Here is a 16,444-nt window from a genome sequence, read left to right on the forward strand (position 1 = left end):
TTACTTTGTTCAGAAATGCATGCCTTTTTCTGAGTTACTAGGCATTGGTTGAACATGTTACAATCACACTTGGAGCAGGCAAATGGAAAACATTTGACGGTCAAAAGAATTTGAGATACTAGGTGGTCCATTCCTACAGATCCTGTTTTGGTTTTGATAATGAACTTTGTTAATATGAACGAAATCTTTAGAGACATAGCTGCATCAAATTCAGAAATTTGTGAAAGCCGAAGCAAAATTCTTAGAGAAGTTTGAAAACTACGATATTGCTGTTTTCACTTTTCTGGAACCGCTTACTTGATTACTTCAAGAATTAATGTTGTCAGCAAATCACGGCAAAATGTTGATACATGTCTACTAAATGCAGCATAACTGCGAGCTTCAGTTAAAAGTTTTGTCACGGAAGTTCGAAATGACTATAGCTCGGTGGATGCAGAGCACAGTAACATCAACAAAATACAGGTCCCTCTGATGAGAAACGTACAGAATACAAGTTATTTTTTGATGAAACTGCAGACAATGAAATAAATTTAGAAGGGAAGATCATTGTTGAGACGGTCAATGTTATTTCTGACACAATAATGGTTCAATTGCAGAGTAGAAGCGAGTATCTGAAGAAAACCTGTTGATGTTTTTGTGCATTTTTCGACAGACATTTGGATGAGAATGCTAAAAGCTACTGCAGTGAGAAATTAAGTGAATTCTACCGGGAGAACATAGACATAAATCTTTTTGAAGATGAAGTGCAACAGTTCATTCATTTCACCAATAATGGTGAGCTCTGTGCTTCGAGATCACCAGCTGATCTGCACATGATGATTGGCAGGCAACCTTTCCAAATGTGAAAACCATCCTGAAAATATTTTAAACAATACCTGTCACAAACGCAGCTGGTGAACATTCTTTCTCTGTATTTAAAAGAGTTAAAGATTATTTGCGAAGTACAATGAGTCAGGAACATTTGACAAGTGTGTCTTCATAAGATTTTACATACAATGATGTCATTGATGATTTTGTGAAGTATAGAAAAAAGCTGCCGAAATTGCCAGGCCAACAAGGAATGAATCAAGAAAATCTAAAAAGTCTGTCCATTTTCCAAATTCTCTGGTTCAAATTCTGTTTTTCGAAATGGACCATTGCTGGTCTGATATCATGGCTGTAGTTGGTCACATGTTGGTAGATCTAACCATCACTCAAGACCGGCCTTCAGAAAGTCTCTTAGGACAAAGAAATGCTGCAGACAAGCCACTAATAATGGATTTGGACTCGCTGAGTACTCCACTGATGTAAATTTACAGCAACAACTTCTTTGATTTTGAAACTGGAACAAGAACAGGGTACTGTTGTATCATGAGAGACTAGAAGACTATCTGAAGTAGTCCTAAGGTTTGTGAGAATTTACTATATTTTGTAGACATCATTTGAAGTAATTGTGGAAATTGGTGGCTGGATCTCAGTTGACGTAAAAGCAGTTAAGACAAAGTCAGTCTGAAAGGAGATATGGAAAACCTGGAGCTGGATTCTTGCAAAACAGTGCAGCAGAAGATTTGTTTGACATGATTGGAATGGATTCTGATTGAAAACAGCTGATGGAAAGTACTGTTTGAAAGAAGATTCTAAAGCATGTCTTTTTGGGACTGGAGTTTGGAAACACTCGCATTACAATTATCTGGGGGGGATTGAGAGAAGAAACCACAGAAGAATGGTCTCGGCCATTTGGTTTCAGAGTGGGGAGTTATCTTTGAAAACTATAAATTTGTGAAACTAAGGGGGGGGAGGGTTAAAGGAGTATAATAAACAAAATGTTCATGCTTAATGAATGTTTTTTCTTGCCATCAAAAACTAATTAGCAGTCCTGTAATTCTATTCCTGCACACTTTCGAATAGTAGTATAATGCTGCAATCTTCTGACCAGGATTCCATTCTGGGACTGTCCAGTTATATCAACTGGGATTGTAACAGGGCCAAAACTACACACAGTACTCCAGGTGCAGTCTCACCAAGCTCCTGTACAATTGAAGCAAGACCTCATGAATCCTGCACTGATTTACGATGAAGGGATAGTGGAGTCAGAAACTTTAGGAACATTTAAGAAGCTATTGGATAGGCACATGCACTTCGGGATGATGGGGAGGAAATAGCCTGATCTGGGTTTCAGACAAAGCTCAGCACAACATCGTGGGTCGAAGGGCCTGTTCTGTGCTGTACTGTTCTATGTTCTCAGCCGAACTGTCCATTAGCCTTCCTAATAGCTTGCTACGATGTAGAGATGCCAGCCTCGGACTGGGGGGGGGGGGGTGAGTGCTTGCTGCATCTGCATGCTAGCCTTCAGTGACTTATGGACATGACACCATTTGTATATCTACACTTTGTAATTTTTCACCATTTAGGAAACACTGCACATTTGTTTCTACCACCAAAATGGATTAACTCTCAATTTTCCACATTATATTCCATCTGCCATGTTCCTGCCCACTTACGTAAGTGTCCAGCAGAAGCTATTATTGCAACACTATTAATCCAGAAACTTAGCTAATGTTCTGGGGACCCATGTTCGAATCTCGCCACAGCAGATGGTAGAATTTGAATTCAATTAAAAAAAACACTGGAATTACGAATCTACTTATGACCATGAAACCATTGTCGATTGTTGGAAAAACCCATTTGGTTCACTAATGTCCTTTAGGGAAGGAGATCTGCCGTCCTTACCTGGTCTGGCCTACATGCGACTCCAAAGGCACAGCAATGTGATTGACTCTCAACTGCGCTCTGAACAAGGGCAGCTTGGGATGGGCAATAAATGCTGTGATGTGGAGATGCCGGCGTTGGACTGGGGTAAACACAGTAAGAAGTCTCACAACACCAGGTTAAAGTCCAACAGGTGAATTTGACAGCATTAACTTTCGGAGTCTCAAGCTCCTTCATCAGGTGAGTGAGGACTTGTGTTCACAAATAAATGTACCTTAGTTAGGTGGAGAAGATTCCCAGTTCACTCCAGCGATGGTCTTTGCTGGCTTGACTAAATTCCACAGTCAGAGAGAGAGATAATCCTGCAAAATGGCTGGCTTTTATTTGTGTGATAACTTCCAGCACTGGTTCTCTCAGAACAAACACAGATATTTGCAACAGCCTTACAGATGGCTTTTAACCCATTTTTTGCACATTGCAAGTGGGAAGGAAAATCCACCTGAGCGATACACAGGAAATCTCTCGATGAGATGGCCCATTATGTCCTATTTCTATGAGATAGCCATGAGACCAGAAGACAGGAGCAGAAGTCGGCCATTCAGCCCTTCAGATCTGCTCCGCTGTTGTGAAACCATGTAAAGACAAACTCAATTTACAAGATAATGGTTGGAATGCGATTCTTTACAGGTAATTCAGTCTTAAAGGTACAGACAATGTGAGTGGAGAGGGCCAAGCACAGGTTAAAGAGGTGTGTATTGTCACACTATCTGTAACCCTCACGACTTGCCTGGGCTTGCAAAATCTCACTAACTGTCCTGGCTGGAAACAATACACATCTCTCTAACCTGTGCTTAGCCCTCTCTCCACTCACATTGTCTATACTTTTTTTTTTCAGACTTGATTACCTGCAAAGACTCGCATTCCAACCATTATCCTGTAAATTGAGTTTGTGTCTTTATATGCCCTGTTTGTGAACACAAGTCCTCACTCACCTGATGAAAGAGCTTGAGACTACGAAAGCAAATGCTGCCAATAAATGCTGGCCAAACAAAGCCCATGTCCCACGAATAAATTTAAAATAAAATCCCCCCCCCGTAGCCACTTTATATCCTTCTCACAACACACATTTCCACGAGCTTTGTCCCATCCACAAACTTGGAAATATTTGGACCTCACATCCAAATCATGGAACTATAGTGTAGATCACAGACAGAGATGAGGAGGAATTTCTTCTGAGGTTAGAAAACCTGTGGAATTCTTTACAACAGAGCTGTAGAGGCTGGGTCATTAAATATGTTCAAGGCCGAGATGGACAGGTTTTTAATCAGCAAGGAAATCAAGGGTTATGAGGCTAAAGTGGAGTGGAGTTGAGGATTATCACATCAGATCAGTCATGGTTTCACAACGGCGGAGCAGACCTGAAGGGCTGAATGGCCTACTTCTGCTCCTGTGTCTTCTGGTCTCATGGCTATCTCAGAAATAATGGGACATAATGACCATCTCATCTGGAGATTTCCTGTGTATCGCTCAGGTGGATTTTCCTTCCCACTTGCAATGTGCAAAAAATGTGTTAAAAGCCATCTGAAAGGCTGTTGCAAATATCTGTGTTTGTTCTGAGAACCAGTGCTGGAAGTTTTCACACAAATAAAAGCCAGCCATTTTGCAGGATTATCTCTCTCTCTGACTGTGGAATTTAGTCAAGCCAGCAAAGACCATCGCTGGAGTGAACTGGGAATCTTCTCCACCAAACTAAGGTACATTGGAATCACAAGATTTACTATTTGCTTCAAGGGAACTCTGCAGGAACCATAAACTGCAACGGCTGCAATATTCAATCATCTACTTCTCACGAGTCAAGGAAGTTTATCTTTTTGTTTATATTTAGTTACTTGTGTTGGAGTAAAATTGAGACTGTTCAAGCCATTATTGTGACTTTAAAACTTCTTAAGCCATCATTGTGAATGTAAAACTTTTTAAGACAAGAAAGTTGTCTATGTGACTTTGCACTCTGTGGTTAACCACAAACACTCGAGCCTTGACTCAGTGACAAGCTGGGGTGAGTTATGTCTCATTTTAAGTGTAAAAATGGAGAGCAAGCAGGAATGGTCAGACAGCAAAGGACCAGAAATAGTCAGGCAGATGGCCTGAAAAAGGAACTGAACAGGGAGGTATTTTCAACAAAATGTGTTTGGGAGTTATTGATAACTAACTATTGTCAAGGGGCACAATTGGCCAAGTATGTAACCTCATACGGCTTGATGCAAAACTGCTGATGTTTGCGATGTTTAACGTATATAAATGCACTTGCTGCCAAGTCAGATTGAGGAACTCGGCCCAGAGATCCTCCCGCGAAGCTTCGATTTAATAAATTACATGTTGAATCTCAAGTCTGATCTCCGAGTGGTCACTTTTCCCACAACACTTGCAACTCCAATTCTCCCTTTTAACCGGAATCAATGTTAATGCATGTCTTTTCTTGTCTTTAGTGATTAATAAAATCAAGAAAGCCTGGTTAAATAGGTTCATTTTAAAAACATAATAAGTGGGTCTGGGGAAAAATACCAAGGAAAAGGATCCTTTTTAGATTAGATTTTGCTGCAACCAACAGAGGTTGTATAAAGTTAATCCCTCCTCATCCAGGGTTTAACCATTGGGGCGTATCTCAGCTGGGCAGTGACAAATTGAGGAGTCTCTCCCACTACGAGCAACTTAGAGGAAAGTCACTTGGGGTGGGTCAGACCATGAGCAGAACACTACGTCCTTCTGATGTGAATTTTACCACAAATAAGACGAAGGGAAAAGCTTCTTGGGAACCAATGTTGGTACAGTGGATTCCTTCTGTGCTGTCAAATTATATATCACTTGACTGGACATACAAAATGGTTCTGAACATACCTACTTTATAAAGAAACGCCCATGTCTAAGAGTAGATCACCTGAAGATTGCTTAAAGTTGCTGAATTCACGGAAGAGATCAATGTTCAATGGTGCAAGTAGGATGCAGATGAGGTCGATTTAATAAAAGCGCTTTAATGCAACTCATAGAAATCATAGAAACCCCACAGTACAGAAAGAGCCCATTCGGCCCATCGAGTCGGCACCGACCACAGTCCCACCCAGGCCCTACCCCCATATCCCTCTAATCTACGCATCCCAGGACACTAAGGGTCAATTTAACCTGGCCAATCAACCTAACCCGCACATCTTTGGACTGTGGGAGGAAACCGGAGCACCCGGAGGAAACCCACGCAGACACGAGGAGAATGTGCAAACTCCACACAGACAGTGACCCGAGCCAGGAATCGAACCCGGGTCCCTGGAGCTGTGAAGCAGCAGTGCTAACCACTGTGCTACCGTGCCACCCCACATAGGCCCCCACGCCTAACTTCAGCAAGACATCCCAAGTCCTGCATTCAATGTTCTGACCAAACCAGTCAATGCCAGCCCCAAGGGCAGCGCGGTGGCACAGTGGTTAGCATCGCTGCCTCTCAGCACCACGGTCCCAGTTTCAAATCTGGATTCGGGTCACTGTCTGTGTGGAGCCCGCACATCCTCCCCGTGTCCACGTGGGCCTCCTCCGGACGCTCTGGCCTCCTCCCACAGTCCAAAGACGTACGGGCTAGGTTGATTGGCCATGTCAAATTGACCCCAGTGTCGGGGGATTAGTAGGGTAAATGTGTGCGGTTGCGGGAATAGGGCCCGGGTGGGATTGTGATTGGGACAGACTCTATGGGCCAAATTGCCTACTTCTGTACTGTAAGGATTCTATGAATATGAGCTTCCTTTTGTCTCCCAAGCAAACAATATCAGCAAACATTTCTATTCATTTCTCCCTTATGTACTCATGTAGCTTGTGTTTAAATGGATTAGCCATTGCATCTACTATAGCTCGTCTGAATTCACACCAAGGCTTTCAGACTACCTAATGACCTTGGCCATTTCATATAACTTACCAGTGTAAAGGTCCAGCCTAGTGCCTAAGATAATAGATGGGGGGCAAAGAGAAGGTATTATCTGTGCAAAGATGTTAGCTTACTAATAGCTGGAGCACCAAACAGTTCAGTAACACTTGGGGACCATCTGATACCTGGCAAGGTTTACTCAGACACTTGAGCATGACATAAATTCATGTCAGAGAATATCAGTGTTCTTTTTTTGATATATGCTTGAAGACAAAAGCAGCTTTAAGTGAAAGGCAGATTTCTCAGCTACAAATTTAAGCAATTCCGATTATTTAAACATTAGTGTCCGCCACAAAACATGGGTAACCTCCAGTAAAGTACGCGCACCTTTTCAAGAATGTTCAAATGTCCTTTCCATGTTTAATCTAATGCTATTCCTTTAGGTGGCTGCATCTACTTTTCTCGATCCATGACAAACAGGGTGCAATAAACTCTGGAGACCCATTCTTTGCCAGTATGCATTGGCAGCAAGCAACAATGTTGAATTCAGGATCATAGCAGCAGGGCTCCAAGGTTCTTCCTCCCAACATTTCTTTTGCTATCATACAAATAGGTTTATTTATGCAACATTTAATATGCTACATGAACGACAACTGATGGGCTAACTTCTTTTTTAATCTGAATAATTACTCTTACTTCTCCTGAATGAGGGTTACAGGTACGACACCCAATGAGGTATTTCCCTGATGGACCTATTCAAATGTTGTAAAATCAACAAGAATCAGTGACTGTGGCAGGGCTTAAGTTGATTTTTCCTTTCTTCTAACTGGTTTCCATAACCAAATAACGGCGCAAAACATTGAGACCTTCCAATTACCTTCTTTGATAACTAGGCACTACATTGGTGACAGCAGGATTTTGCGACGTAGACCCTTCGATGCTGGATGTGTGGTTCAATTCTTTCCTCTTCAGATCTTCTTCCCAACGTCGCCGTGTGTAAGAACCACTACGCACTAAGTTACTCGCAGAATCTCTGTGAAGCAATCATCTCAGTTCAATCCACACGAAGAAAGAGAGACACTTTGGAAATAATAAAATAACTTGGAGTTATATTTTACCTTATTTCCCTCTCATCAATGTCAGATGTACTGACCAGTCTTCTGGATGGGATGGTAGGTACAACATATGCAAGCCTTGCTCCTTTCTGGTCCTTCTCCTATTGGCAATGAAGAAAAGTACAAATTTTGCCCAGAGGTGTTCACCAATCTTGCCACATTAAAACAATAAATGAAGCCATTTTATCACTCATAACATATAAGCTCTGCAAACAAATTGCAAGAACCAGCGGTAGAGGGATGTCCTAATCCTTCCTGAATAGTACTGTCCTGATCAAGGAAGCATTACTGTGTCGATACAAGCTTTTAGGAAGGCAAATAGAATGCTAGCATTTATTGCAAGAGGAATAGTACATAAAAGTAGAGAAGCTTTACCGCAGCTGTACAGGGCCTTAATGAGATTATATCTATAATATTGTACACTTTTGATCTCCTTATTTGAAAAAGGCTAAAATTGCATTAGCAGTTCAGAGAAGCTTCACTCAACTCATTCTTTTTTAAATATTTATGGGATATGGACATTGCTGGCTGTGCCAGCGTTTATTTCCCATCCCTAATTGCCCTTCAATGACTTGCTGAGCCATTTAAGAATCAACCACAATGCTGTGGGTCTGGAATCCAATGTAGGCCAGACCAGGTAAGGACGGCAAGGACATTAGTGAACCAGATGGGATTTTACAACAATCGACAATAGTTCCATTGTTCAGAATTTGATTGAATTCAAATTTCACCATCTGCCGTGATGAGATTCGAACCACACAGCATTGCCCTGAAACATGAGAAGTGATCTTATTGAAACACAAGATACTGAATGGCCTTGATAGACGAGATACTGGGAGGATGTGTCCATTGTAGGAGAGACTAGAACTAGTGTACACAATTGAAGAATGTGGTCTACCATTTAAGACGGAGATGAGAATATTTTTCTTTGAGGTCCATTAGTATGTGGAATTCTTTTCCCCTGAAAGCAGGTGTAGACTGGATGATTGAATTCATAGAAACGTGAAATCTATGGCATGGAAACAGGCCCTTGAGCCCAAATTGGTCTACGCTGACCAAAATGCCCATCTAAGCTAACCCCATTTGCCTAGAGAATCATGGAATCTACGGTGTAAAATTGATTCAAGGCACAGACAGACAGATTTTTGATAGACAAGATGGTCAAAAGGTTTGGGGCTAGATGGCAACGTGGACTTGTAGCCCCAACCAAACAGCCATGATTTTACTAAGTGGTGAAGGGCTTAATGGCTTGCGCCTGGTCCAAAGTCTTACATTCCTATACAGATAAGCCTCTACCAAGGTTAGTTAGGTGATTTTTGGAAGACACTCCAATTAACCTGCTAAAAAAAAGCCTTAAACCATTAAGAACAAAGAAAATTACAGCACAGGAACAGGCCCTTCAGTCCTCCAAGCCTGCACCGACCATGCTGCCCGACTGAACTAAAACCCCCTACCCTTCCGGGGACCATATCCCTCTATTCCCATCCTATTCATGTACTTGTCAAAACGCCCCTTAAAAGTCACTACCATATCCGCTTCCACTACCTCCCCCGGCAACGAGTTCCAGGCACCCACCACACTCTGTAAAAAATCTGCCTCATACATCTCCTTTAAACTTTGCCCCTTGCACCTTAAACCTATGCCCCCTCGTACTTGACTCTCCCACCCTGGGAAAAAGCTTCTCACTATCCACTCTGTCCATGCCTCTCATAATCTTGTAGACTTCTATCAGGTCTCCCCTCAACCTCCGTCGTTCCCGTGAGAACAAACCAAGTTTCTCCAATCTCTCCTCAGAAATAATGCCTTCCATACCAGGCAACATCCTGGTAAATCTTTTCTGTACCCTTTCCAAAGCCTCCACATTCTTCTGATAGTGTGGCAACCAGAATTGAACACTATATTCTGAGTGCGGCCTAACTAAGGTTCTATAAAGCTACAACATGACTTGCCAATTTTTAAACTCAATACCCCAGCCAATGAAAGCAAGCATGTCGTATGCCTTCTTGACTACCTTCTCCACCTGCATTGCCACTTTCAGTGACCTGTGTACCTGTACACCCAGATCCCTTTGCCTATCAATACTCTTCAGGGTTCTGCCATTTACTGTATATTTCCTATCTGTATTAGGCCTTCCAAAATGCATTACCTCACATTTGTCCGGATTAAACTCCATCTGCCATCTCTCAGCCCAAGTCTCCAACTGATCTATATCCTGCTGTATCCTCTGATGGTCCTCATCGCTATCCGCAAATCCGCCAACCTTTGTGTCGTCCGCAAACTTACTGATCAATCCAGTTACATTTTCCTCCAAATCATTTATATATATTACAAACAGATGTATTAACAGATATATTACAATTCTGGTGATGCTGAAAAGCTGCTGCTTTCTCCAGTTGTTTACACCAATTTATTTGAGACTGGGACATCTCCTGGACAGTGATGAACCTATGCCCATTCCCAGTAGCATAAAAAATCTACTTCTACAGTCCAGTGGCAGTGATCGTTATTCTACCTTCTACCTGGGGAGGCGGTGCTGGGATGAATGAGTAAAAGGGAAGTGTCTGAATTACTTCATATCCGTTTGTTCACAGGCAATTTAGTACGTAACTCAAATAGGTTTCAATGTGTGTACCTAACAGTTACCTTCTCTTTGTTATCTAGAGTGGACGAAAGTCGTGGACTTGAGGCTGAACGCATCACACCTGCAACATCCCTTTCTTTCTGTGTCTCTTTAGAAGCACTAATTTCAGCCAAGGCGCCATAGCTTCCAGTCTTCCGAAGCCCAGACCTCCAAGATGCTGGAGATGCATCTTTCTTCTCTTCCTCATCTTTCCTCTTTTTTTCTTCCTCTTTTGAAGATTTGATGAATGAAGTGGCCAACTGGAAGAGAAAATTGAAAACTATACTATTCACGAGTGTTTATCAAGCTCCTGTGCCAGGACAGAACATACGTAAAAGGTCAATTCTCAACAAAACAACCACTCATTCTTCTGATAATTCACTTCTACAGCAAACATAAACTATCATCACAACTTCAGTTATATATTCAAGATAAGATGTACCATTTCATTCACCTTTTTAACCTTGATATTATTGATATCGTTCGTCGCTGAAAGATTCCTATTTACCCTATACTGAGGAAGTTAAGATCCAGATCATACAAACATGACTGTAAACAAGTCCTTCAGTACCGAGTACTCCAAAATCTATCCAAATCAGACAAATCAGACCAGGGCAGCATGGTGGCAGAGTGGAGGGTGACACGGTGACAGTGGTTAGCACTGCTGCCTCTCGGCGCCAGGGACCTGGGTTCAATACCGGCCTCGGGTCACTGTCTATGTGGAGTTTGCACCTTCTCCCCCTATCTGCATGCGTTTCCTCTGGGTGCTCTCGTTTCCTCCCACAGTACAAAGATGTGTGGGTTAGGTTGACTGGCCATGCTAAATTAACCCTAGTGTCAGGGGGATGAGCAGGGTAAATATGAGGTGTTACAGGAATAGGGTCTGTGCAGACTCCATGAGCCAAATGGCCTCCTTCTGCAATGTACGGATTCTATGATTTCAAATTACAGCTGTAAAAATCAGAACCCCATGACTATTTTGTTGTAGAGTTGCCAAAACATCTCGAACATTGCAGCCAATTTACATTATGGTGTTTGATGTGCCATTGTTTTGCATGGCAGATCAAATTCTCCTCAGGTTTGTTCGCAATACATCATTCAACAAGCAATCAGATTAGGAAAACAGCTGATTCCCTTCACCAAAAGACAAACAATCCAAACTCTACTGAAACAAGACTCAAATGCAAGAAATTCATTACTGCAGCTAGATGAGATGTTTGGCCTAGATCTGATTCAGCAGCTTTGAAGCTCAATGAGGGCAACATTTTAAATTTTATCACAATTCTGTGAAAACAGAGAACACTTGACGCTGCATTCTCTAGGAATACACAGAGTTCCCATAAGCTCCAGGTTTGTTCTATGAGTAGCTATCGGAACCAATGAAAACAAAGAAGAACGTATCAACCATTACTGTCAATGTTGTCAGATATCACTTATTCAGAAACATTTTGTTCTCCAACTGTTTTTAATGAAACATAGGAATATTCTATAGCTCTCAGGGATAAATCAAGATCTACATCGCTTTCCAATTTGACACAAACATTTACTCCCTCCAGCTTAATTTCAGATATATTCATTTGTCTGCAGGATTTTTAAAATTTCTACCAAATGAACATGATTTATAAATTGAAGGAATCAGCGAGACCATATTTCGCAATTTCCAACCTGCTCCCAAACTGAAAAATTGCGAAGACTTGTCTTGAAAATCACATCATCTTTAAACAAAGACAAACAATTAACACCGCACTATTCAACAAGTCACACCAGTGTAGTTTTGCCTGTACACAGTGCCTTTTGGTCCCCAAGAGTTGATTGGGTGAGGGGTACAGTGACAGGAAGGAAACCACTACTGTTAATAATTCAATGAATTATTCTACATTTACGTAAGTCAGTCATGCTTTGAGGGCAGATTAAAGCAATACAACAAAACAGACGTGAAGAACGTATGTGCACACAAACTCTGCATTTTAATTCAAATGTCCATGTCAAAGGTCTATTTGTTTGAAAACACGTGTCATCACAACATGCAGTGAAACCAGACACTTCGGGGCAAACAGGTAACTCAACACAAAACACAAACCTCTGTGCACACAAAAGCCAGCTCACCATAACTTTTTCACCCTTTTGAGGCACAAGAACAATGCCAGTTTTGCGCAAGCCCTGACGCCAAGATGTCGGATCTAATGTCTCCGCCACAGGCATTAGTGGAGTAATGGATTCATACTGAAGCCAATTAAAACAAAAAGTTCAATGAGAAAACTGCAAAGAGAAATATGCAAGTGTGACATGAGTTGCACGCTATCGTTGTGAACAAAATCAACAACCAGAGAACACCGGAAGGTCAAGGAGTTCAACACCCTACAGTATTATCGGTATGTAGTCTTAACTCTTGCATAAAGGAAAGCTAACACACCCCACTTAGATGGTTTAGTGTTTTTAATATCAAGAGAAAAAATGCTGGAAAATCTGAGCAGGTCTGGCAGCATCTGGAAGGAGAGAAAAAAGCTTTGACAAAGGGTCATCTGGACTCAAAACATCAGCTCTTTTCTCTCCTTACAAATGCTGCCAGACCTGCTGAGATTTTCCAGCATTTGCTCTTTTGGTTTCAGATTCCAGCATCTGTGGTAATTTGCTTTTATCTAGTGTTTTTAATACATGCTCAGTTTCATGAAGTTCATGGCAGACATTAGCTGAATAGTTGCAGATTGGGCAAAGAACTTCAAGTTCAAATTACGACTGCAAATTTAATTACCTTATAAATGTAGTAGACTACTGCCGACATGCTGCAGCTAATTACCAAAGATTAGCATCTGACCAGAGCACACCACCAAACAGACTTCTGTCAGAAGTGCATGCTGACCTCAGTCTGACTGGCACGCTGCTGCGATGTAACTGAGCTTCCACATGGGTTTAGGGTTCTATTAGTGCAGCTAATAACTTTTCTGACATGAGAGCCGAGCTGGAGTTCCCACTTTTTCAAATATTTTTTTTTTAATGCTATCATGCTGTGCAAGAAACCACCAGCTCCTAAATGAAGGGAGAAGCCTGATGGGAGATTTATTGTCTTGGTTTTACAGCCAAATTGGAACCTGACATCCAATTTGTACTGCTTTTTCCAAGTAAAAGCATACTCTGAAACCATTTTGCATCAATCTTTAAATGGGAGAACAACTGCAGCAGCACAACTACTGGTTTGCATTGAAAAGCAAAATGAGACCACAATCTCAATAATACATTGAAGTGCTGCAGAAAAAAAACTAAATGGCAACGTTAAAAGTACGCAAAACTGCAAACACAAAGAAAATAAATCTGGATGCCTGAATCTAATCCACCAGTATAAAACATGGGCACACAGGTTCAAAACATTTGAAAGCAACATTCACAATAAGAACATAAGAGGAGCATCGAGCCTGCTCCACCATTCAATAAGATCATGGCTGCTCTGATTGCACCCTCAACTCCACTTTCTTAGCTGTCCCCATAAGTCCTGGACTCCCTTGCTGATCAATAATTGGACTCAGCCTTGAATATATTCGATGACCCAGCATCCTCTGCCCTCTGAGTAATGAATTCCAAAGAACAACAACAGCCAAGTAAAGAAATTTCACCCGAGTCTGAAATGCAAGACCCCTTATTTTCAAACTGCGCCCTAGTTCGACATTCCCCCACGAGGGGAAACACCCTCTTAGCATCTACCGTGTCCTCAGAATCTTCCATGTTTCAATAAGATCATCTCTCATTCTTTTAAACTGCAATAATTATAGGCCTAACCTATTGACTAATGTACAAGAACACCCAGATCCCTCCATGCCATAGAGTTCTGTAATGGGCGGCACGGTAGCACAATGGTTAGCACTGCTGCTTCACAGCTCCAGGGACCTGGGTTCGATTCCCGGCTTGGGTCACTGTCTGTGTGGAGTTTGCACATTCTCCTCGTGTCTGCGTGGGTTTCCTCCGGGTGTTCCGGTTTCCTCCCACAGTCCAAAGATGTGCGGGTTAGGTTGATTGGCCAGGTTAAAAATTGCCCCTCAGAATCCTGAGATGCGTAGGTTAGAGGGATTAGCGGGTAAATATGTGGGGGTTGGGCCTGGGTGGGATTGTGGTCAGTGCAGACTCGATGGGCCGAATGGCCTCCTTCTGCACTGTAGGGTTTCTATGATTTCTATGATGTCTCTCCAATTAAACAATATGCAGTTTTTTAAAGCTTTCTGCCAAAATGGGTAACTTGACGATTCTCCACCCACTCATTTTTGCCCCCTCACTTGACCTATCTATATCCCTTCGCAGACTTTATATCTTCCTCACAACGTGCTCTCCTACCTATTTTTGTATCATCAGCAAATTTGGCAACAATACACTTGGTCCTTCGTTCAGGTCATCAACATGGATCATAGTGGAGGCCCCAGCATTGAATGCTGTGGACACTACCGGGTACAGTTTTCTAAGCTGAAAATAAACCCATTTATGCATTGTTTCCTGTTAGCCATTCCTCTATCCATCATCATATCACCCCTACACCATGAACTTTTATTTTGTGCAGTAACCTTATATGTGGACCTCATATAATGCCTTTTGGAAATCCAAATACACGAGATCAACGTATTCACCTTTATCCACCCTGCTGTTACATTCTCAAAGATCTCCAATGCTGCGCAGGTGCACAACTGAAAGGGATCATGCAATGGCACAAGCAGACCACACAGAGTGAAGAGATCTTGGAATTCAGGACTGATGCCACAGGTTTCTTCTGGGTATTAAACAGATTTGCAGATGGAAAGAGGAATGGAGGGGAGGAAAAACTATAGGATTTTATTTGATGGTTGAGCTAAAATAGGCTGTATGGATTTCCAATACAAAGGATATAAAAATACTTTAATTTAGCATAAAAACAGAACATTGCATGTGTTGGAAATCTGCAGTAGAAACAGAATATGCTGGAAATACCCAGTTGCTCCATGGAGAGAGAAAGTAGATTCATGTTTCGACTGTGAAGAGTCAACTAGGACTCTTCTTCAGAACTGGAGGATAGAAATTGATGCATAAAAGGAAGACATATCAGAAGCACTGTCGTGGAAAGTTGCATCATCAATAAAGTAGAGACAGAGAAACGGATAATGAAATGGAGTCCTTACAGAGGGGCAGGGTGTGAGGAAGTTTGAAGTTTATTTATTAGTCACAAGCAGGCTTGCATTAACACTGCAATGAAGTTACTGTGAAAAATCGCCTAGTCGCCACACTGCAGCACCTGTTCGGGTAAAATGAACATTAGACGACAGCATAGCCTCAAAAATGGAGACAGAGTTGTTGAGGAAGGAAAGTCAAGTATCATAGACGGCTCATCTAGGTAATGATAGAAATTGGAAGCAAGGTTGTTTAGGTTGTCCAATTCCAGAAAGTGAAGGAAATGGTAGGCACTGTGGTGTATTGTAAATGAAAGAGACCGGAGGAGGACTGGAAAAAAACGTTTTCCAGACCCAACTAAATGACAGGCATAATTAGGACCCATCCAGGTATCCATAGTAACACCTCTTATTTGGAAGAAGTCAGATAAATTCAAAGGGAAATTGTTCAACGTGAAAACAAATTCAGTTAGGCAGAGGAGGGTGGTGGTGAGTGGGGACTGGTTGGGACTCGAACCAAGGAATTAGCATGTCACACAGGCATTTTGAAAAGTTTTGAATGGCTTTGACGTTTCAATGCAACCAGTGCCCATTTTCGCTTTTGCATATTCTGAAAAACAGTCTCTAGCCATAAATACTTATGAGGCACCTGAACTTCCTTTTCCTCAGTGTCAATGAGTGTTCAACAACAATCTATCACCATCTGCTCAACACTTTTGATAACAGAAAATCACTGAAACACGACGGCCTTTATAGGTTTCCTGGAAATGCCAAAATTCTTGCAATCCGAACTGGAGCCAAAATTAACTCAAATATGATAGCTAGTCAATATCAGAAAGTTCTCTGCATACCGAATCTCCTGAATACAGGGCCAGTTCACAACACAATAAATCTGCACAAGCTTCACAACAGCCCACCTACTACTATCAATTTTAACATTCTAAAAAGCCCTGTGATAGAATGAAATGTTGACCAGTGTGCAAAATTCCCTTCATTGTTG

The 16,444-nt window shown here is 41.8% G+C and overlaps 1 protein-coding gene across 20 annotated transcripts in view; it reads right to left on the reverse strand.

Annotated features, from left to right (window-relative positions):
- Window positions 1-16,444, reverse strand: part of ppp1r12a (protein phosphatase 1, regulatory subunit 12A) — a 196,279-nt gene that overhangs the window by 64,628 nt on the left and 115,207 nt on the right. For 11 of the 20 annotated variants that reach the window (XM_078219507.1, XM_078219518.1, XM_078219515.1 and 8 more), the window contains exons 10-12: window positions 10,348-10,584; window positions 7,708-7,805; window positions 7,467-7,622 (exon numbers count right to left, since the gene is read on the reverse strand). In XM_078219507.1, coding sequence (XP_078075633.1) covers window positions 7,467-7,622; window positions 7,708-7,805; window positions 10,348-10,584 — 491 coding nt within the window. Of the gene's footprint in view, window positions 1-7,466; window positions 7,623-7,707; window positions 7,806-10,347; window positions 10,585-12,430; window positions 12,548-16,444 lie in introns of all 20 variants that reach the window. The other 9 variants (XM_078219500.1, XM_078219506.1, XM_078219513.1 and 6 more) reach the window with 1 other exon arrangement.

This window comes from Mustelus asterias, chromosome 9, assembly GCF_964213995.1.
Source record: "Mustelus asterias chromosome 9, sMusAst1.hap1.1, whole genome shotgun sequence".
In the NCBI taxonomy this organism is placed as follows: Eukaryota; Metazoa; Chordata; class Chondrichthyes; order Carcharhiniformes; family Triakidae; genus Mustelus; species Mustelus asterias.